The 21,174-nt window shown below is 49.5% G+C and overlaps 2 protein-coding genes across 3 annotated transcripts; both read left to right on the forward strand.

Moving 5' to 3' along the window:
- The first annotated feature begins 6,038 nt into the window (after positions 1 to 6,038).
- On the forward strand, positions 6,039 to 16,470 carry LOC128147850 (perilipin-3-like). 2 transcript variants are annotated; one of them, XM_052801004.1, is made up of 8 exons: positions 6,039 to 6,123; positions 11,204 to 11,280; positions 11,753 to 11,948; positions 12,583 to 12,665; positions 12,994 to 13,924; positions 14,364 to 14,563; positions 14,749 to 14,877; positions 14,967 to 16,470. In XM_052801004.1, the coding sequence occupies exons 1-8, from the start codon at positions 6,066 to 6,068 to the stop codon at positions 15,528 to 15,530; spliced, it is 2,238 nt and encodes a 745-aa protein (XP_052656964.1). In that variant the 5' UTR covers positions 6,039 to 6,065; the 3' UTR covers positions 15,531 to 16,470. The 2 variants fall into 2 exon arrangements, with proteins under 2 accessions (XP_052656964.1, XP_052656965.1); XM_052801005.1 differs by having other exon boundaries at positions 14,970 to 16,470.
- Positions 16,471 to 17,112: 642 nt separating this feature from the next.
- On the forward strand, positions 17,113 to 20,959 carry TICAM1 (TIR domain containing adaptor molecule 1). The gene is made up of 2 exons (XM_052801006.1): positions 17,113 to 17,278; positions 18,297 to 20,959. The coding sequence occupies exon 2, from the start codon at positions 18,491 to 18,493 to the stop codon at positions 20,660 to 20,662; it is 2,172 nt and encodes a 723-aa protein (XP_052656966.1). The 5' UTR covers positions 17,113 to 17,278; positions 18,297 to 18,490; the 3' UTR covers positions 20,663 to 20,959.
- The last annotated feature ends 215 nt before the right edge of the window (positions 20,960 to 21,174 follow it).

The following is a 21,174-nucleotide window of genomic DNA, read 5'->3' on the forward strand; positions in this document are numbered from 1 at the left end:
CATGGGTCCTAAAGCAAAACTATTTGAGCTGGGGACACACAGAGTTCTCATGTTCTCATCTAGAGCCTTAACTTTCTACTACTCAACATCCACAAACTTCCACTACTTTGCTGAACCTTCTTATGCTTAGTGTTTAAGTGACACCGTAAGTAAATTCTGCCATCTCTGTCCTGGGGTTTGCACTGTTTCTCTTCTAGCACATGATGCATTGTATGGCTTAACCCCCTGAGCCGTAGGAAGTGCTCTGAGAGCCAGTACTCCCTGAACCAGGACGGTTGGTCACAGAAAACCAAGATAGCTAGAACATACTGCTTTTAACCATTTTGGGGGGGGGCTTCCTCACAGGCGCTAACATTTATGCTTTTACGTGTGCAAATACATATATCATTGCATAGCTGTTCGCAAGGACTAGTGATGATTCATTCGGTCATATCATACGCACCACAGCAAGAGACTTTCCCCAGGTTAAACAGCAGGGCCTATACGTAAGGTCAAGCAGCCTCAGTAAGCGTGTTCAAGTTTCCATGTGCACTGGGATGATAGAGAGTCATGGTGCACCCAGCAACAGGAACTCACCAGATTTTGTTTTCCTCTCCCTCCATGCAAGGCTCTTTGGTGATGGAAGCTGAACAACAAGCAATTTTTCTCTGCTGCTTCAGCAAAGAGGCTCTCTGATTCTTCAGATTTCCTTAGGGAAAAACATATTTGCCCTTGGTGAAACCATTGTCTGCACAACAGATATCAACAACAGGTTAAGTAAATACATTTAAAAGGTGCTACTTGTTTTGCACTCAGTTGTCCTGTATGAGATCTTCACCACTCCTCGGAAGACCAAAATGAAGAGATGATGCTGGGGTCCAGGACAAATGCTGCCCTCCTTAACGATCCTACAATTTCCCCACGGCTGGGGAGTAAGGTAAAGGGAGCCTGTGTTTCTGATTACCGGGGAAGCAAGAGTAGGGGTCTCACCAACAGCCTGAGATGGAGAGGACACACTTATCAGGCCCAGATGACATCCACCCTCTCTCATCTATCAAAACCAACCAGCATTATGTTAACCCACCCCACTTCTACCTAAAGGTATGAAGCAAGAGTGCAGCAGTAGAGGGAGAAGCGGATGGGTGTAGAAAAACAGCTTGCAGTCTGAAAACCAGCAGAAAGGTGAACTGGAAGACTGGGAGAGCAGCCAAGAACCGGTCAGGCTGTTCCCTGCAGTGAGGGCAGAGCCGGCTGGGGCTCAGGGAAGGAACCTGCCTGAGCTGCTGCTGCTCGCCCTTATGCTAGGGTAGGCAAGCTGCCAGAAGGGAAGCAGGGGCTGGGATACCCTCAAGGTGAGATGGGCAGCCAGGCAGCAGGACACAGGCAAGTCCTGTTTCTGCTCATGCAGTTTGAGGGCAGCAGAGAGCTGCAGCATGCCCTGAACTAGGAAAGCGCTTTGAAGACTTGGAGAGACCAGGAGGTGTTGTTGGGAGGCGAGAGCTGGGCTGCAGCTTTTGGTACCTCTCTGGAGAACTGTTTTCAGAAGGCCATAGGCTGGTGAAAGAGACTAACAGATGGGTAGCGTAGGACAGGATCCAGCAAGGAGTCATCTTCTGCCACAGCCCTGCCCCTGTCACTCTGCTCTGGATCCAGACACCCAGCGCGCTGCAGGACCATCTCAAGGACGCTCAACATTCCTTCAGACTGTGGCCTTGGACAAGGCTGCTGTGATGAGCACCACCAAGTGCTGCAGCTGACAGGAAGCTGGAGTGCGAGGGGGAAAGAGTGCTTTTTAAGTTGATGTGATCAGCTAAAACTATTTCTGCCACTGCTACCCCAAGGACCACTCACTCCCAGCAAGGGGAAGTGGTGGAGGAGAGAGGAAGACAGGAACATGAAAAAGTCTCCAGGCAGTGGAGACAGATGGGGCTGTCAGCAAACGTCTTGTGGACTTTGCACAGCAATGAATGGCAAAGACCACAGGCTGACTTGTCCCCTCAGTGGGCTCCAGACAACACTGCGCTGCAGCTCCTAAAAGAGGAACACCTGAGCTCAGCAGTACAGAGCTTCTCAAGCAGTTTGCTGGAAGCCCAAGGGCTTTGCTTGACTTAACTGAGGAACAGAAATCAAAGCAACACATGCCTCACCCTTGAATCATCTTTTCTCGTGCCTGTGTCTGCCCTGGGGAAGGTGACCATGGCATCATGGCAGGCCGCTAATGGAGTAAATGCCATGGACGATCAACAAGATCGTTTCCGTTGCAGTAGATGAACACTTGCAGATGGGGCACTTCAATGTCACATGTGGCCTCTGGTCCCCAGAGAGACGATGCTGAGCTATGACGCACCTCAGAGCAGGGAAAGGAATTGCGCCCAACAGTGGGGACCCAACATAAGGGCCTGATCCTCCAAATCCTCCACATACCTGCATGTTTTCCGCTTAACAGAAATCCAAACAGAACTGGGACAACTGAGAAGCCATGCAGACCCCAGGACGCAGCTGAAACGAGCTGTAAGCTAGCAGCAGCGCTGCAGAGGAGTGGGGTTTCCCGGCTGCCGACAGGCACGGGAGATGGGGCTTACGTCTGGGCATCACCAAAGGATTCTGCCCCATGTCTTGATGATGCAGCATTTACACAAAGGCCGCAGTTACTGACGTGATGCTGCCTTTTGTGGGAAGCGCTGCCCAGTGCCACAGGGCTCGTTCACTCCAGCCAACACGACTCCCTTTCTCTTCCCCAAACATGTTTCTCTGCTTCCTCCTACGCCCTTCCCACGCCCACCAAACTTCTTAGAACTGATTTTATCTTGGCTTTAAGTATGTGGCGTTTATACAGTAACAAGAATCACAGAAATAATCATGCAAACCTTTGCTCTGAAATTGCAATCCCCACGTTTTCAGTGTTCTGGCATTGCAGGCAGGTCTACCACTCAGCAGGAGCTCCAAGCATTGGTATTTTGACCTAGTATCTAAACCTACACTTTAGATATTAAACACTGTCGTATTAATTATAATTACCGATGTTATCTCACGCAAACCACTTGCCACTTCTGCTCACATTCGTCTGTGCCACATGACAAGCCACATGATGGTATATCGTGCAGATAGTGCTGTTTTACACACTTAGGTGATGAAATACAACCTGCCTTATGAGACTTTCACCATCACCGCTGCAACTGACCTACTCAGGCACTTCACACCCATGAACTAACTAACAATTTGCATCATTCGCACTTTAGCTGAGCTAAAGCCACTGTCCGTATAGAGGCCAACATTCAGAAAAACACAGGACTAATTTCCTGATCCCTGGCTCCTGAAAAAAAAGCCAAAACTTGTCATCAGATCATTAGAGGACAGACAAGAATGTCCATTCTTTCCCGTACACACATCACAACCTATAAATGTGACACCTGCTAATCAGCTTCAGCATTGAACACTTCAAAACTGCAATTTACCCTGTGAAGGGAATGAGATCAAAGGAGGGACCATGCACTGTCAGGGAGTTAGTTAGATGAAAGGTTCCCAGGTAATGCTAGAATATGAAGTTTATCTCACAGAGACAAATGTTGCAAAAACGCTTCTCAGCAGTGCAAGTGCTAAAACAAGAGGCAAAAGCCACAATTTGTAGCTGGAGAAGTTCAGAGTGGACATTAGGAACTACTTCTTCATTAAGAGCGTGATGCAATACTGGATCCAATACCCACAGAGGCGGTGTGAGATCTCCATCCCTGGGAGCTTTTTGAGACTCAGCTTGACAAAGCCCACAGCTGACCTGATCTGGCATTGCTAATACTCCTGTCTTCAGCAGCAGGTTGGACTACCTGACCTCCAGAGGTCTTTACAGCCAACGACTCCATGATAAGTCTGACTTAATTAAGGAGGGGGATTCCTTCTAACCTTAAAGCTGAGAAGTGATAATTGTCTACATTTTTGTCAGCTTAACAGCACATTTTCAAAAACCATTGACAATCTCCTGCTCCCACTGCCTTTATGGCTTACTGTGGACAATACAGAAATGAGACCCAAGGTCTCCTGCATTCACTGGCCAAAAACAAGGTGACTCAATCAGTTTAATAGCTTTAGAAGACTTCATACAATTCTTACCTGTGCCTCAGTTTCCTCCCCCACTGATGTTGAAAACAGACAACAGGAAGCTTAATTGATGGTTTCAAACCAGTTTTTGAGATCTGAAGATGAAAAGGCACAAATGGAAAAGCAAAGCATTAACTAAAATCTTCATTATTTGTTATTGCTATTAAGAAGCCCAAACCTCCCCCAGGCAGTCTGAGAGTCCTGCGTTGCTGGGCCCTCTGCAAGTATAAAAATAAAAGGCAATCCCTATCTTGAAAATCACAGCAAACTTGAGAAGCAGCATATTTCACCATCATGTATTTGCTGTAGCCAGGCAAAGGCTGAGAGTGGGAGAGCATGTCTTACTCCTTGAGTAGTTACAGCACCCATGCTGCAGGGTAGGAGAGATTTGCCAAGAAAATGTCATGGCTAAGTGATGTTTTCACATCACAGACACCATGTCCTGCTTCTCTGGGGCTTCTTGACAATGTCTGTGATGCCATGGAGCAGCCCAAGAGCAGGCGTTGCTGTGCTGAGCCCCACCACCCATGCATGGACTTTCCAGCTGTGCTACTGGCTGCTAACGCAGCTGCTCTTTGGAAAAAGCCAAGCACGAGCTGCCTGCTGGCACTGGCTGACCCTGCACGTGCCCACCTGGGGAACAGGTCCTCCAACCTGGGGGACAGGGGCTGAATTCCTGCCCCAGCACCCTCTTTCCAAGCAGCTCCAGTGCTACGGTGTTATGGTTTAACCCCAGCGAGCAACTAAGCGCCACGCAGCCACTCACTCACTTCCCCCCCACCCAGTGGGATGGGGGAGAGAATCAGAAGGAAAAAGGTAAAACTCGTGGGTTGAGATAAGAACAGTTTAGTAGAACAGAAAGGAAGAAACTAATAATGACAGTAATAACAATAATAAAATTACAATAATAACAAAACGATTGGAATATACAAAACAAGTGATGCACAATGCAATTGCTCACCACTCGCTGACTGATGCCCAACTAGTTCCTGAGCGGCGATCCCCCTCCGGCCAATTCCCCCCAGTTTATGTAGTGGGCATGATGTCACATGGTATGGAATATTCCTTTGGGAGTTGGGGTCAGCTGTCCTGGCTGTGTCCCCTCCCAACTTCTTGTGCCCCTCCAGCCTTCTTGCTGGCTGGGCATGAGAAGCTGAAAAATCCTTGACTTAGTATAAATATTACTTAGCAACAACCGAAAACGTCAGTGTGTTATCAACATTCTTCTCATACTGAACCCAAGACACAGCACTACACCAGCTACTAGAAAGAAAATTAACTCTATCCCAGCCAAAACCAGGACATACAGCTAAACCCAGGCTGAGGACGTGTTTCATATCCCCACTGTGGATGGCAGGCAAGGCCTACGCTTGAATTCGTGTCCCTAGCAGCACAGACACACCTTTGCCAGCAGGTCTTTGCTCCAGTGTTTGCAGGAATAGCTCACTCTCTGGCCAGGCCTTTCTTGGCTCCCAGAAGCAAGGCAGTGCATTTGGGTCAACATGGTGGCAAGCAGGATGAGGCGTGCAAGAGCACGGGAACAGGAGCGGTGCCTGCAGGCCGATGGGCTGAGCCCATTTCGCAACCGTGGGACAGATCTCCGTAGACTTCCAGCGCCTGTGTCCCTCAGCACCCCGCCATGCCGGGGTGCGGGGGGGGGGGGTGCATCCCTGTCCACAGCTGCTGTGGGGCAAGGCGCCCCACAGCGCAGCCCCCGAGGCCAAAGCGCTTGGGGACGGATGACCTCCATAAGGGCCCTCTGAGACACCCCGACAGGTATGTCCCTCTTGGGGGGAGGACAGACAGCAGGACCCCCACCCACCCCACGGCCATCAGGTCCCTGGAGGGACCCCCAAGCCCCTCACCTGCCTCCCTCACCCCCCCCACAGACACCGCCCGCCCCTCCCTCTCCGATCCCCTCCCCATTGGCCAGGCCAGCACCTGCAGCATTCCGATTGGCTCCCTCAGCTGCTCATCGGGCCCTTGGGGTATTTATGCGGGGCGAGGCCCAGCATTCCCCATCCTGTCAGTGCTGGGGAGTGGAGGTGGCAGGTAAGGCAAGGCTGGTGGGGAGGTGTTTGTGGCTTGGGGTGGGGGGAGAGGGACTCCCCGAAGTTGTCCTTTGCTTCCCCGGGGGCTCTGCAGCCCCTTGCCTCGGGTGGCTCTTTGCAGCCTTCACAGGGACGGAGGGTGAAGGCTGGGTTTGGAGCTGGCTCCATCCCAAGAGCCCTTGGCTCCTGCCCCTGGGGAGCACTGGGGCTAAAAACGTACCTGCTGAGGGGCTGTGTTCCCCCAGCTGTGCTCACGGGGCTTTTCTAGCTCCTGGGGAAAGCAGAGAGCTGTGTGCTATGTCTCTGCAGCTTTCCCCCATCTGTGGGTGGGGGGGTGTCTTGGCTTTTTGAGGCCAAAGGTGATGCCGTATGGAGTCGTGCTGCATCTGCTGTGCCTTGGGGAAGAGCTGAAAGGCTTCGAATTCTTCCCTAAATGCTTCTTCCTAGCCCTGAGGTGACTTCTTGGTAATGCTATGGGTCTCTGATCTGTGATTGAGCACCTTTGGGTCTGAAAGCTTGTTTCTGATTATCAGCTGGTGAAGATCAAAGCTGTGTCAGGGGGGCTGCAGGAGGTGGCTCTCCCACCCAGCCACACAGGGACAGCGCGTGACGTGCACCCTGGACAACACCGCTGACTTGTGTCAACGTTGGGGGAAGCGGTACGTGCTTTGGGAGGCAGATGGATCAGTTGGGCATTCTCTTCCTGTTGACAGTGCTGCCAGACCTGCCTGTAGCTATTTCACATGATTATTTGGTGTAGGCATGATAATGGTGTTAACGAAGGGGGCTGCCCGAGTGACAAGGTAACTTTCTTGCTCAAGAGCACTGTGTCTCTGCAGACGGAGGCTGCAGCCATGCACGGCTCTACCAGCTTGCTGGAGGGAGCACTTGGCAAACTAGCTTAGTGTTTGTCAAGGCTAACAGGGTTCTTAAATGTGGTTGTGACTAGTTTCAGGTATGGCTGTGAAGGACTTCAATTACTGAAGCCGGTTCTGCTGAAACATCCAGATGAAAATGTGTGTTAAAAAGCAAGCAGCATGCTGCTTGCTCTGCAAGTTATAGCTTCTGTCTGAAACTGAGTCTGTCCTCGTGGAAAAATTGGTAAATGGAAAGTACTGGAAAGCCCAGAAGCTGTTTTAATTAAACTCCCTCTCCTCTTTCCTAAAATACATCCAAATTCTCGTAGCTTGGATAGCTTATACACTCACTGTTCCAAGGAGTTACTGACCTAGTAATGGCCACTGGCTGTGGTGCCTAATTTCCATTGAAGTGTGTGTGGGGGGGGAACCTGCCCTCCATCTGCAAAAGTGGCTTTAATCTTTGAGGTTCCCTAATGCTGATGACTTTTCCAGAAGGGTTAGATGGGCATCTCTGCCACCAATTCTGAAACTAATGTCTGAAGGTCAAAGCTGAAAATCATCTCATCCTCCTCCCAAAACTAACCCTGCCCTCAGAGCACTTGCAAACAACTCCCTTGGCTGTGGGCAGTGCCATTTCCCACTGCAGCAGACATCCTGTGACCCAGTTCTGCTGACTGCATTTATGGGAACTGGGGTATCAGTGGCAAATCTCAAAGAATGTAAATAAGTGCTTTAACCACAAATTAATACCTTTGCCCAGATTAGCCCTCCCTGCTCATATCTAAAGCACTAAATTTAGCTTTGTTCTCCTAAATGGTCATTAAGGAATTGCCAGTTAAGCTATTGAACCAGGCACGCTAGCTATGGCTCAATCTGTCTTCCCAAGGTAAAACACATTTGGAAAGGAGAAAAGCTTCCTGAACAACAAGATCCTACCTCTCTGTCTGCAGGACAATGTAACAGCAGGCTATCTTCATGGGGCAGAGCTTCTTTCCACAGGAAAAATACAAACTTTGCACAAGTTAAAGAACTAGCTTTATGTATGCTGGTCACTGTCAGAGTGACAGAAATCAAAGGCGGTGCTTACCCCAGCAGGAGAGTACTTGCTTTTCTGCCAGACTAGCATGTTGCACTGGCTGTGACAGTCCAAGGCAGGGAAAATGGGTAGCAGCTTGGCAGTTTTGGTGCCATTGCCCTTGCTGTTTCACTGAGCTGAGACTTGTGCCAAATTGGGCAATCATCAGCAGTTAAGCTATTGTGCCATGCTAGAAACGTGCACTGAAGAGTTTCATCTTTCTGAAACTACCCGTTTCAAGAACTTTCTCCAGCAGTGACCTAATAATTTCTGATGTACCAATGGTATGAAATCATCTTATCATAATTTTCATACAAAGCAAACCGTAACCAAAGCAAATGGTGATACTGTTTGTGCTTTTCTGCCTGGTTGTTCCCATGCATGGGGTCTGCCTGCTGGGATTCCCAGTTGCAACTATGCTGGCTTGAAGCTGTGCCTTTCTCCAAAGGATTCTGAAACAACTGACCCAGAGTTGCTACGCACTGTGCTTTCCTCCACTCTCTGAAGTAAAACAAGGTCTGTTTTGCGCTTTTGTAGGGGAGAGACTAGAAAGAGAAAATAAAACCATGCTGTGAGCTCATGAAGACGTGCCCACACAACAAATACTGGTGTTGTAACACATGCCGATTCCTCCTACACAGAGGAAAGCAAACCATGTTCTAATGTGACTGTGCTGCAAGGATTGTCACTGACACAGCTGCACCCATAATTAAGATGGGCTCCTAGTACTTCAGAGGTTGATTCTAACCTTGCACTAGTTTTTACATCAGCCAAGGATTTACTCCTGACTTATGCTAGCTAGTCTAGAGTCCTTTCTTCCTTTTTTTGCTGAGGTGTGCCTCTGTGCGCTAACCCTGACACCAAGGTCAGTAAGACACTCTGCAGTTTGAGCTTTTTCCTACCTGTCTAGAAGTAAAATAACTGAGCAAAGGGGTTGTTTGTAATGGTATTGAAATAGTTGTGTTTTGCCCTGTGACAGGGCTGCAGACTGTTTCAGCCTACTTGGCTTCAAAAAAAACAACAAACTTGCCCTGAAGCAGAGCAAGGCAAATAACCACTAACTGAGCAAACCCTGTGGACTTTGGGACTGAGACTTTATGTTCAAGCCCTGCTTTTCTTTGGAGCAGTTTTCTAGAAGTTCTCCCAGGCTGGTAAAGTTCAAGCTGTATTTTTGCTGTGCTGTTAAATGGGGCAGCCCCCCGGGCAGGGTGGTTACCAGGAATGTGCAGAAGAGCGCTGGCTGGATCCAGCCTTCTCACTTGAGAGGCTGGAGGTCCCAACTTTTGTGACAACTTTTGCAACAACTTTTGCTGCTGACATGTAGCACTCTGCATCCCTGCCTTGCTTGAATCTCACTAAAATGCTGACTAATTGCATGGTTAATGCAGCAATATTTGATGTCCCGCCAAGTTACCTCCCGAGATGTCTCCCCTAGCTCTAGCCATGGTTAGTCTAGGGCTAACAAATGCTTGTTTCACTACTTCTTCCCCAGCTCTCTGTTCCTGTTTCCACAGCAAAATAAAAACCTCACACAAGTCAAAGAACATAAGAAACAAGACAATGGCCTCTGTCACAAATCAGATGGCAAGTTTTTTGGGTAGAATCTGCCAGTGAGCCTGGAGCAGTGCTTGGCTTGGGAATCCGGTTTGTGAGGAATTTTGGTTTGGGGGTTTTTCATTGGAAAATGCCATAGCAATCCTAAGAATAGGAATTAACTGGCAAGGGAGAGAAAAGCGGACGCTGCACTGAAGAGCAAATATGCTGAAATCCCTGCTGTGCCTGACTAAGGCTGAGAAGTAATCCTGGATTTATCGCACGATACTGGAGTGTCCAGATACTGACCTAGGTCTATGCTGGGGATGCCAATACACATTCAAGATATTGCATCACTTTTATACTTCTTTTTATACTTCTTTAATCCCATTATGTAATGAGAATACTTCTGAGACTTGGTTTCACAGGAAGTGAGGAGGGATTTCCTGCCTAGCTGGTTAGTAGGATGGGAAGGCAAGTTTCAAGGTAGCCAGCCAGAATGCTGCAGCTGCGAAACCTGGCTCATGCTTCTAGGAAAACTTTGAAGGATTTTCATATCCTTCCCAGAGCTGTGAGACTGCCAGTGTTGCTGGAGTTAGTGGTGGGGAAGCTGATAACAAAGTTCCCCACTATGAACACAGGCATAGTGGAATGACTCAAATGACTCTCATCTCAATGTCCTTTGCAAAGGGCACTTGGAGGAGAGGGGCTATAAACTCTGGACACTTTTTAAGAAGGTAAAATATGCCTATTGTTGTTTCAGCATCTCTGTTCAATCTCTGGCCCTGACACCTTTCTGGAGGAGAGCTAAAGTCCTGCCAGTCTCTTCCTCCCCCTCAGAGGAAAATGGATTAAGCCACTGCAAAACCCATCTCTACTTCAGACAAAGTGGGTGAAAACTGAGGGCTTTACCCCCTTACAGGGTATTAAGCAAGTTCAGGCAGGTTTTTTTTTCAAAATAAATATTTCTAATTTTAAAGTCCATTATTAAACTATTTGAGCTTGTCACATTTTGAAAATTAAAACTAAAAAATTACTTATACTACTGTTGTAACAAGCCCTGCTGCAGCTGCATTTCAGCAGGACTTGTTAGAAGGACAGCAATGTCACGATCGAGTGAGACAACATTCAGTGATTCCCACTGTTAGCCCTGCTTCTGCAGGGTGCATCTTTCCTTCAAGTGTTCCAGTCCTTGGCCAGCAAAGAGCCTGTGTAGCGAGAAGCTGAACCAGAAGTATCTCTAGCAGAGAAAATGCATGACACATAAGATAGTTCTCACCCACTTCTAACCTGCAACTTTGAAGCTAGTCAAATGTTATCAGCAATAAAATAAGTAGGATGGTTATTTAAAGTATTTGGCTGTTTGGGGATTGAGGGAGGTGACTGGGTACAGTCCTTGTCCTACATAAATATTTGAACATCATAAATCATGGAGTCTCAAATATCTTCGTACCCTTGCAAGAAAGATTAGTGATGTCACTCTAATGTTCCTAGGACATGCTGAATGATGGATCCCAACTTTGCCCTCTGCTTTTCACCAGTTTTAGCAAAACTTTAATTCACTGAAGGAAATTGTTGTACTCATGCTGTTATACTCTTGTTTTTCCTTTCAGCTGCAGTTGAATTCAGTATGGCATCAGAAAAGACCACAAAAAAAGATCTGCTAAATGCTGAGGAACAGCAGCAAGCGGTAGGTGCCAGGGCAGCTACTACTCTAATGTGCAACAGTTAAACTACCTGCTGACAGAAATGCTGATAAACTAACCTCGGTCAGCACCTCAAAACCAGGCTGAGAGTAGCAGAAAGATTAACCGTATGAACAGAAGCTAACTCTTTTTGCTCAAGAGAGAACTTCAGGGCTGGCTCAAATAATGCAAGTAATTCTGAAACATGAGCTGTTACAGGTCCTATTTCCACATCTGGGTTTGATGCTGAAACTCAGTGTGACTCAGAATTCATGAGCCCAGAGCTTGAATTTTCAATCCTGGCTTGTTGCTGACTTGCTAGTGGTCTTTGGATGAGTCCCTTCAACTCTTAGTTTAAGAAGGATGAGGAGCTAGACTGGATGTCCCCTTAGGACCTTTCTGGATAGACACATGGCTTGTACTCACTCACCAGCTTGAGGTGGATCTCTAATATCACTTACTTCTCTTGGGTTTTAGAGTGCTGTCAATCGGGTAACCAGCTTGCCCTTGCTCAACTCTGCGTTCAACCTGGTCTCATCTGCCTACAACTACACCAAGGAGACACATCCTTACCTCAGTGGTGTCTGCAGTGTGGCTGAGACTGTGGCTGCTGTCGCAGTAGGTAGCGTGGTTGGTGGGGCACAGCCCATCCTGAACCAACTTGAGCCACAAAGTAAGTGAAGAGGCTGGAGTGACCCTTTCTACACAGAGGAATAGGTGGGGAGGGGAGTTTCATGTGCCTGTTGGGTGATATACATTTCCTGTAGCATGTTGTTCTAGTTAATTGTAGCACTGAGTCTTCCACTCAGCAGTCCCAGCTGCTCAATGAACCCACTGAATTTCATGGACATGAAACTGTTGCTGGCAGAAACAAAGTTTGGCCTCTTGTCTGTGGTTTCTTTAAGTCACTAAGCAAAAACTCCCTGCTCTTTCTCCACCACTCCCAGTTATGAGCATCCCAACTGGTAGTAGCAGTGTCCATCTTGGATATAGCTCAGTCTGTCTCATTCCAACACTTTTCAACCCTTTAAACCAATCGCGCTACCCACCAGGGGCAAGTATTACACTCCAGTTGGAGCAATGCGCTGCCAATAGCTAGCGAGCTGGGAAGGCAAAATGGAGACTATTTGAACCTGCCAAATTGTAGGGTTTGTTCACTTTTTAACAAAACACACACACACCCCATCCCAGAATGGTGCTGACTTTTTTTTGGCTTGCTTTCATTAGTGTATCCTGAATTGGCCATTGTAGGGTCAAAAACCCCTCTCCAAGTTGAAGAATAAACTGGTACCTGTTGTCTTTTCTAGTTGCACTTGTAAATGAATATGCCTGTAAAGGACTGGATCAACTGGAGGAGAACTTGCCTTTCCTTCAACAGCCAGCAGATAAGGTAAAGTAAAGGCTTTTCCTGGGGAAGCCATGACTTGATATCTTGCTTGATGGAACTCTTATGAGTACAGAAGAATATGGGGAAATAAATTTCAGCTGCTTTGTCAGGTCAGTCCCTGGTATGGGCTAGAGGAGGCACTGTGAGCTGATGAAAGCTGGAGAGATGCTTTCAGCATGTGGAGGTGAACATGTCCATGTAAATATAGGTTTACTGACTTCCCCAGCTCCCCCACAAGACTGCAAGCACAATTTAGCCATACGGAAAAGCTACTTCAGGGAGGGAAAACCGATTTCAGAAAAAAAAAAATCTTTCCCTCTCCTTGTTGTAGGTAATCTCAGACACCAGGCAACTGGTTTCTACCAAAGTGACATCTGCTATGGATGCTGCCTGTGAGGCAAAAGAAGCAATGGCTGATAAAGTGACTGAAGCTGTGGGCCTCACTAAAAATGTTGTTGGGGACAGTGTCAAGCTGACTAGGTCAATGGTCACCTCCACTGTTAACAGTGCTGTGGAGGCTGCCCAGGGTGCCAAGGACCTCGTGACTAACAAGGTGACAGAGGCAGTAGACCTCACTAAACACATGGTGGAAGACAGTATTGGACTGACCAAGTCTGCAGTTGCTTCTACTATTGTCAATGCTGCGGAGGCTGCCCAGGGTGCCAAGGACCTTGTGACTAACAAGGTGACAGAGGCAGTGGATCTCAGTAAACACATTGTGGAGGACAGCGTTGGACTGACCAAGTCTGCAGTTGCTTCTACTATTGTCAATGCTGTGGAGGCTGCCCAGGGTGCCAAGGACCTTGTGACTAACAAGGTGACCGAAGCTGTGGACCTCAGTAAACACATTGTGGAGGACAGTGTTGGACTGACCAAGTCTGCAGTTGCTTCTACGATTACTGCTGCTGTAGGGGCTGCTCAGGGTGCAAAGGATCTTGTGACCAACACAGTGACTGAAGCAATGGACCTAACCAAAGGGGCCGTTCAGGATGGTGTTGAGAAGACCAAATCAGTGGTCACTTCTACAGTCAATACAGCTCTGGATGCTGCATATGGCACCATAACTAGCAAAATAAATACAGCTTTGGAGCAGAGCAGAGAGGCTATCCAGGAGGGTGTGGAGAAGACTAATTCAGTGGTGACCAACAGCATAAGCAAAGCCAAGGCAGTGAGCCAAGCAGTGGCAGGTAGTGTGGAATCTGTCCTGGGTATATCGGAAGATCTGGTGGATCAGTACCTCCCGATGACAGAGGAGGAACTAGGTGAGAAAATGCTTAGCTGGCGGCTGTAAATGCAAATCCTTTCCCACATGACTAGAGAGCACCTGACTCTGCAAGATCCATCTTCTGAAGTAGACAGGTAGCTCTGAATTTGTCACCAAGTTGGCTGTCTGTCAACACTGACTTGCCACACGGTATGGGACAGAGTTCAAGCATTTGCTAGCTGGTCCTTGCCCATCAGCCTCAAGGCAAATAAACACGTGGGTGCATGCTTCAACCTATCTGTCAAGTCTGCTTATCTGAAGAGAACATGTTGAGCAGGGACTAGCCTACCTTTAATATCTGAGCAACTACGAACCTCTACTGCTTACACAGAAAGCTTCAGCCTTCATATTTTTTAATGGGTGATCTTGCCTCTTCCCCCCCCCCTTACAGCTGTGGGAGTGGAGCACAGCTGCATATCTGTTCTTGTTTCCTCCAGGTAAACTGGCCACCACTGTGGAGGGATTTGGTATGGCTTCTGTGGAGGAGCAGAAACAGCAACAGAGTTACTTTGTGCGTCTGGGTTCCCTCTCTAACAAAGTCCGCCACCGAGCCTACCAGCACTCCTTGAACAAAGTGCAGCGCATTAAGCAAAGCACCCAGGATACTCTCTCACGACTACAGCTGGCAATAAAACTGGTACAAACATGCTTTTTCCTCTTTCCTCCTGTCTGTAGTCTTCCTGCCCTGCTATCCAGATGGAAGCTCTTCCTCCATTCTGTACCAGCTGCATGTCATCTTGGATCCCTCCCTGGGAGGGAAGCACTTGTGCTTCTCTGATTGTGTGCTTGCAATACAGCTGTTCCTCTCATTTTTCCCATCAGATTGAATCTGTGAAAAAGGAGGTTGGCCAGAAGCTTCTGGATGGGCAGGAGAAGCTCCATCAGCTGTGGGTGGACTGGAGCCTGACCCAACCCAAAGGAAACCAAGTTAAAACTGCCTCCCAAGCAGAGGTATCCCTAGAAGGGCATATTTAATCAGGCCTCTTGTGGATGGTGTACATCTCATCTGCCCTAGTAACTGAGCTATATCTCTTTCCCAGCAGGTAGAGTCACGGACTCTAGCTATGCTGCGTATCATCACCCAGCAGCTACAACCTGTTTATGAGAATCTGAAAGCCAGCATCCAAGGCCTCCCCAGCAACATCCAAGAAGCTGTGTATCAGGCCACTCGAAATATCCACAAGCTCCATAGTTCTTTTTCCAGTGCTATGTCTTTCCAGGACCTCTCCCCCACCACCCTGACCCAGAGCCAGGACTGTGTGGCAGAAGCCCGAAGGTCCCTAGATGACTTGTTTGAGTATGTAACTCAGAACACCCCTCTAAACTGGCTTGTGGGTCCCTTCAGGGCGATAGCTAAAGTGTCACAGGATAGCAGAAAGCAGAAGAAGAAAGCTTTGGTGACTGATATAAAATCACCTGTGCTAGAAAAAGCTCCATTGTCAAAGGAGGTGCCTAAGACACCCGAAGAGCCAAAGGGAGCAAACAGGATCCTCGGGGAAGGGTGTGAAGTGCTAGAGAAGCTGGAAGAGAAAGCAGAGAAAGACACAGAGGTGGCGCTGGCTGTAAAGGAGGTAAAAACTAATGCACCAGAGGAAGATCTCTGAAGAATTCCAGCTCTTCTGGCCAAAGCTCCCTGGCTAGAACAGCATTTTATATTGTGTGTCCAACTGCCAGTCGTGCCAAGACTGCCTCCTGCTCTCTCCCTGTCTCAGGCTGAGTTTACAGTAAGATGTAGTTTGCATGGAGACTTGATAATCAAGGTGGGGTGATTCCATATCTTGATTTACTATTTTCTAAATCCTGCTGCTGCACTGAAAGGCAAGATAGGGACCTGTACTTCAGCTTTTTAAGTCGGCCCAGCTGTATGTGTGAATGGCTAATTCTTGCTGAGACAAGTTGTGGGAGAGAACTGGTCTCAACTTATTTTTAATGTTGGATTTGTTTTTAATTCATCCAAGCTGCAGAGATCGAGAGGATGATGCGCTTGACCTTTGATACCATTTCCCTCCTTCTACAAGTTTAAAAATATGTGTTACAGACATGACTTCCTTTCTGCATGTTGTGCTTCCGGAGAGGCTCAGCCCTGCAGCAGACCATGAACAGCTGGGGGCAGGAGGCTGCTTCTCCAGAAGACACTTCTCTTTACGGATCAGCCAAACACTTTTTCTTTCATAGAGAAACACTTAGCAAGGTGGGATTTTCTTTTAAGCATGCCAATTTGCAGTGGGATTATCTTTCCTAGTCATATAAATGACTTCAGCGATCTTCTGTTTGTGTCTAAGTAACTCCATGCATGAGACCTTTTGCAGCCATTAAGAAGGTGGCAAATGAGGCAGCTTTTTCCAGGAGTTACTCTGCCATGCTAATGGGATATCCTGTTATTAAAATAGGGGAGATAGGTGCTGGTTATTTTCCCAGCAAACAATCCTTTGTAATTGTTTCTAAGGTAACTTATTTTGGTAACTTATGTCCTGGCGTGGTCCCTGTGCTAAGGCTGGAATAATGGCAAGCAGACTTCAAAATAAAGTGTGACCTGCATTCAAAGAGATGTCTGTTTCTTGTGTATATCTAAAGCTGCAGTGTTACGTTCTCTGCTTAGAATTTAATGTTTGCATTTAACAAATCACTTCTCTGAACAACTTGCGTGTTCCCTGACATTGCTGGAGGAAGAAAAAGAAATGCTTTTGGCAGGTCGCATGTTCTGCCTCAGTCTTAAGCAGAAAAGCATCGTTGCTGTTTTGTCCCCAAGACTTCTGAGGTTCAGCTGCACCTGTACCACTCCTGCTCTCCTCATCCTCAGCCCTTAGGTGTCTAGCTCCACTCACACTAACCCGGCCACTTTACAGAGGTAATGCCAGCGGTCTCTCACTAGAGGGAAACGTCGGTTCCCCACCCAGTCTACCCTCACCGGCTCGCCTTTAATACCTTCAGGCGCTCATGTGGCGGACACCAGGTACCTGCACACGGTGCCCGGGGCGAGGGCACCGCTGGGCTTCTCCTCTACCGCCGGCCATTTTCGGGGGAGAGAGGCGGCAGCTCACCCGGGCCGAGACGTTCCTGCCACGGACACTCCGGACCGGCCACCCCCGGGCTCCGGCCGGCCTCGGTGCTTGGCTGCCCTCGCTCCGCTCCGCCCCGCTCCGCCCCGCCGCTGCCTGCCGGGTCTCGCCGCTTCCTCGTGGGCCAGCGGCCTCCGGCGGGGCGGGCCGGTTCCCGCGGCCCCGGGTCGTCCCGCTTCCGCCTGCCCGGCCCCGGCCCCGGAGGGAAGCGCTGCCCGGAGCCGGGCACCGGGACGAGCCGGCTCCGCCTGCACCGAGGCGGGGGGAGGCCGGGGAGCAGGACCGGCCCGGAGGTAGGCTGGCCCCTTCCTTCCCTTCGCCGCCGAGGGAGGGTGGAGGAGCCGGGGAAGGGGGAGAAGCGGTTCCCGCGGGGCCCGGCAAAGGAGGCGAGGCTGAAGGGCTGCGGGCGGCCGGGGAGAGGCAGCAGAAAGCGGGGAGAGGAGCGGGGCGTTGGGGTGAGTCAGCGGGCGGAAGGGCAGCGGCGAGCTGCCGAGGTGCGGGCGGCCCTTCCCGCCTGCCGCCGTTTCACTGAATCGGAGGTTTTCATGAGAGAGAGCCAGCCACTTCCTCAGGTTCGGCCTGAGCTCGTTCGTTAGGCAATCAGAGGATTTTTATGAGATAGAAAAAAGCAGTTTGAAATTATAAACTTTCCCCGGTTGAGAGCTATTTTGGGGTATTTGCTGGTGCTCCCTTTAAATAGGGAAAGTTTTCCACCAGGCTCAGTCAGTGCCTGCGAGCGGCGTCCCTCCATGCTGGGCCCTCCGGGCACCCGCTCCTCCACTCGGACAAGTTCTGCTGTTTAATTTAGCCCCGGTCAGAGGCCTTTGGTGAGTGCAAGGGTTTAGCAGGGCTCAGGGTTTAGATGTGGACGGAGATACAACGTCCACAATTACATTAGGCAGCCTGAGGGAGGATGCATGTGGGTTATCAACCCTCCGGGCACCAGCAATTTGAATGGGCTTCCTCTAAGTGCGCTTTATTCCTCGACTGCCCGTCACAAGGAGCCTGCGAGGCCCCTGGAACCAGCTGCCTGGAGGAGACGGACGCTTGGATTTATCTAAGTACATTATTAGTTCAGCAATTATTTCAAAACAGTTGTAATTAATGTGAAATGAAGGCAAAGAACGTGCTCTTTGCTTAATAACAGAGTTGGAATAATGCGTGGAGCGCTGGCAGATCTGCAAGCACTGAATGGATGCAAAAATACTTGAGAGCTGTGAGGGAGAGCCTGGGAGCTCTGCAAGCCTTGCGAGGACCCCCCCAGCTCCCCACATTGCTATTTCTGAATGTTGCACTGTGTTCTTCTCCCAGGTTCTTCAGGACAGAGATACCCTGGTTCTGAGCTGAGCCCCTGAGCAGCAAAGAGCTATCGCTTGTGCGGTACATGAAGTGCGACCAGGGCGTCACAGAGTACCACAGGGAAACAAACCTCCGCTCCGAGTGCTGTAATATGCTTTTTCCATCCATGCTGTGTCAGTCCATCGTCTGGGCCACCAGTAGATGAGATGGCACAGAGCGCCAAGCTCCAGCCAAGCTTTGAGGACATTTTTAGTATTCTATCCCAGATCCCACAAGATAAACTCCTTAGCCTCAAATATAAACTGAAGCACTTGATATCTGGGCCCAGCAGCAAATTACTGCAAGCCATGGTCCTGCTTACTCTGGGGCAAGAAGTGGATGCAAGAATTTGTTTGGATGCCTTGGGAGATAACCGGGCAGCCCAGTATGTCCATCAGACCAAACTGGGTGCCACAGGAGTGCAGGAAGATGGGGAGGATTTGCAGCCTCCCCAGCTGGATGCAGGTGCCATGGCGCTTCTGGCACAGATCTACTCAGTGTTGGCGGAGGAAAAACTGTGCAGTCACGAAGCCGTGGACAGAGCCCGCCAGGCTGCCACCAAAGCCTGCAACGCCAGCAAGGAAACTCAAGGGGACACACTCAACAGCATCCCACCTGAGGACCAGGAAAAACATGGCTCTGCTGTCAGCACGGGCCCAGGTGACAAATTTCAGACGCTGAGATCTGACATGGGATTTCTCCAGCCGGCCAGCCCAAACTACGTGGTGAGAAGTTCTCCAGTGCAGATTGGAGGCAACTCAGACCTTTCAGGCCCACGGACCTTGTGCTCCTTGGGGAGTCCCTCTTTCCCCAGTTGCTTGGAGATCAGTGCGTCACCAACAGTTGTTTTTCACACCCAACCTTCTTCCCACGAGCATGTCCCCCAGCCCAGCCGGCTGTGCAAAGGGAGCACCAGCAGTGCTGGACAGCCTGACGGGGACAGACAAAGCCGTGGCCTGCAGGAAACAAGCTGGACCAGCAGACCCAACTCTCATCCCGGGCAGGACACAGGTGCCCAAGTCCCCCGACCGGAGAAGGTTCTGCAGGTCAGTTCATGTCGTCCGACTCCCCCTATTCCTGAAACACAGCTGCCCACAACGGGTGCTGTGAACCAACCAGTCGAAAGTAGCGATGTTTCCAGCACAGTGGCAGCAGAACCACATATGCCAAAAGAAAACACAGACAAAAAGCAAGATGAAAAGCAATTACCTACAGGTCTTCCTGACTCAAGAGCTACAGTGGATACTGGTCCTGCCCACATGTCCATGGAGGACTCCCATGTTCCAGCAGCCATTCCTTCTAACTCTGCACCTACTTCCATTTCAACCTATTCCCTTCCTCCTCCTACCTACTCCTTCTCCTCCACCCTTCCCCATCCTCTTCAGGGAGCTCCTTCCAACTTATATCCCACTCCCCTTCACTCATCCCCCTCTCCAGCCTGGCCTCCTCCTCTTCAAACTGTAGAACCAGTGCCCACATCAGAGCCAGATGGGGGAAAGTTCTTCACTTTTGTTGTCCTGCATGCTAGCCAAGATGAGATTGTTGCCCATCGGATCAAGGACCTGCTGGAGAACATGGGGGTTCCCAATGGTGCCACACTCTGTGAGGACTTCTTCATTGCTGGACGCAGCCATCTGACTTGCTTCCAGGATGCTATGGAAAACTCTGCTTTCATCATCCTTCTGCTGACCAAGAACTTCCCATGCGACCTGTGTATGTTTCAGACAAACACTGCTCTGATGGAGTCCATCCTGAAACCATCCAAGCGTGACTCAGTCATCCCTTTTGTGCCCAAGGAGAACCCCCTGGAGCGGAGTCAGATTCCCAGCACGCTCGGCGGGCTGATGCCGTTGGATGAGAACTCTCCTGGGTTCTCCAGGACAGTGCAGAACACCTTTACCACCAGCAGGATCAATGAGAGGAAAGCCATGTGGGACCTGATGCAGAGAAAGAAACTACAGCTGTATCAGGAACGGTATCAAACACTGCAGCACTTGGCTGCTCTCAACCTTGGCTCCCTTCCCCAGGTGCCTCTGTCAGCAACACAGCTGCAGCTGCTGGAGCAATCACCCCGACAGTGGTGCCCCCCCGCTTCGACTGTCCCTCCTGCCACGTACCCACCTCCACCCGCTGGTCACCCCATGCCCGCTCAGATGGGTCCCCCTCCTTTCCAACCACTTCATCTCCCATCAGGCCACTACAACATGATGCCAGGTCCAGGAGGCATCCCGTCTCTCATCATTCAACATGCTCGAATGGTTCAGATTGGGGATCACAACATGATGCAGGTAGAAACTGTCACACCAGGTCCACAGGACAGTGAGGAAGAAACCAGGTAGAATGCTTGATCAGAGACACAGCAGGTCAGCCAAGGCCGGAGACACTCACACTTTAGTTTCAAACCCTAGATGATAGTGATTCTGCTGGGATTGGGACTGGGACTATTCTTATTTCACTGTGGGTAAAAGGTGCCACATTCCTGGAGCACAGGAGAAAATTACCTTCTTTTTTGTTGGACAAAAGAGCTTGTAATCTCCTGAGACTGTTTTCCTTGTGCTTATTTTCCAGTAACTAAAAAAACTCTTTTCCTGATTTCCTGAGGCTACCGGAAGGTTTTATAAATAAGTTTTAATTAATTTATTTGTGTTTCTCTGGTTCTTTCCTGCAGAATTAGCAAAGGGGCAGTCAGGGATATCTGGAAAACTGTTCTGCATGTCTGCACCTCTGGGGTGGAGGAGGCTAGGAGATGGCACACCGGGTTTCTGTTTCATAATCTGCTGCTGACCAAATCATTTGAGGGAAAATCTTCAGGGGATGCTTTGGGGAGTCGCTGTGGCCCCCGTGAAGGTGC

The sequence above is a fragment of the Harpia harpyja genome, chromosome 11 (genome assembly GCF_026419915.1).
Source record: "Harpia harpyja isolate bHarHar1 chromosome 11, bHarHar1 primary haplotype, whole genome shotgun sequence".
Lineage (NCBI taxonomy): Eukaryota > Metazoa > Chordata > Aves > Accipitriformes > Accipitridae > Harpia > Harpia harpyja.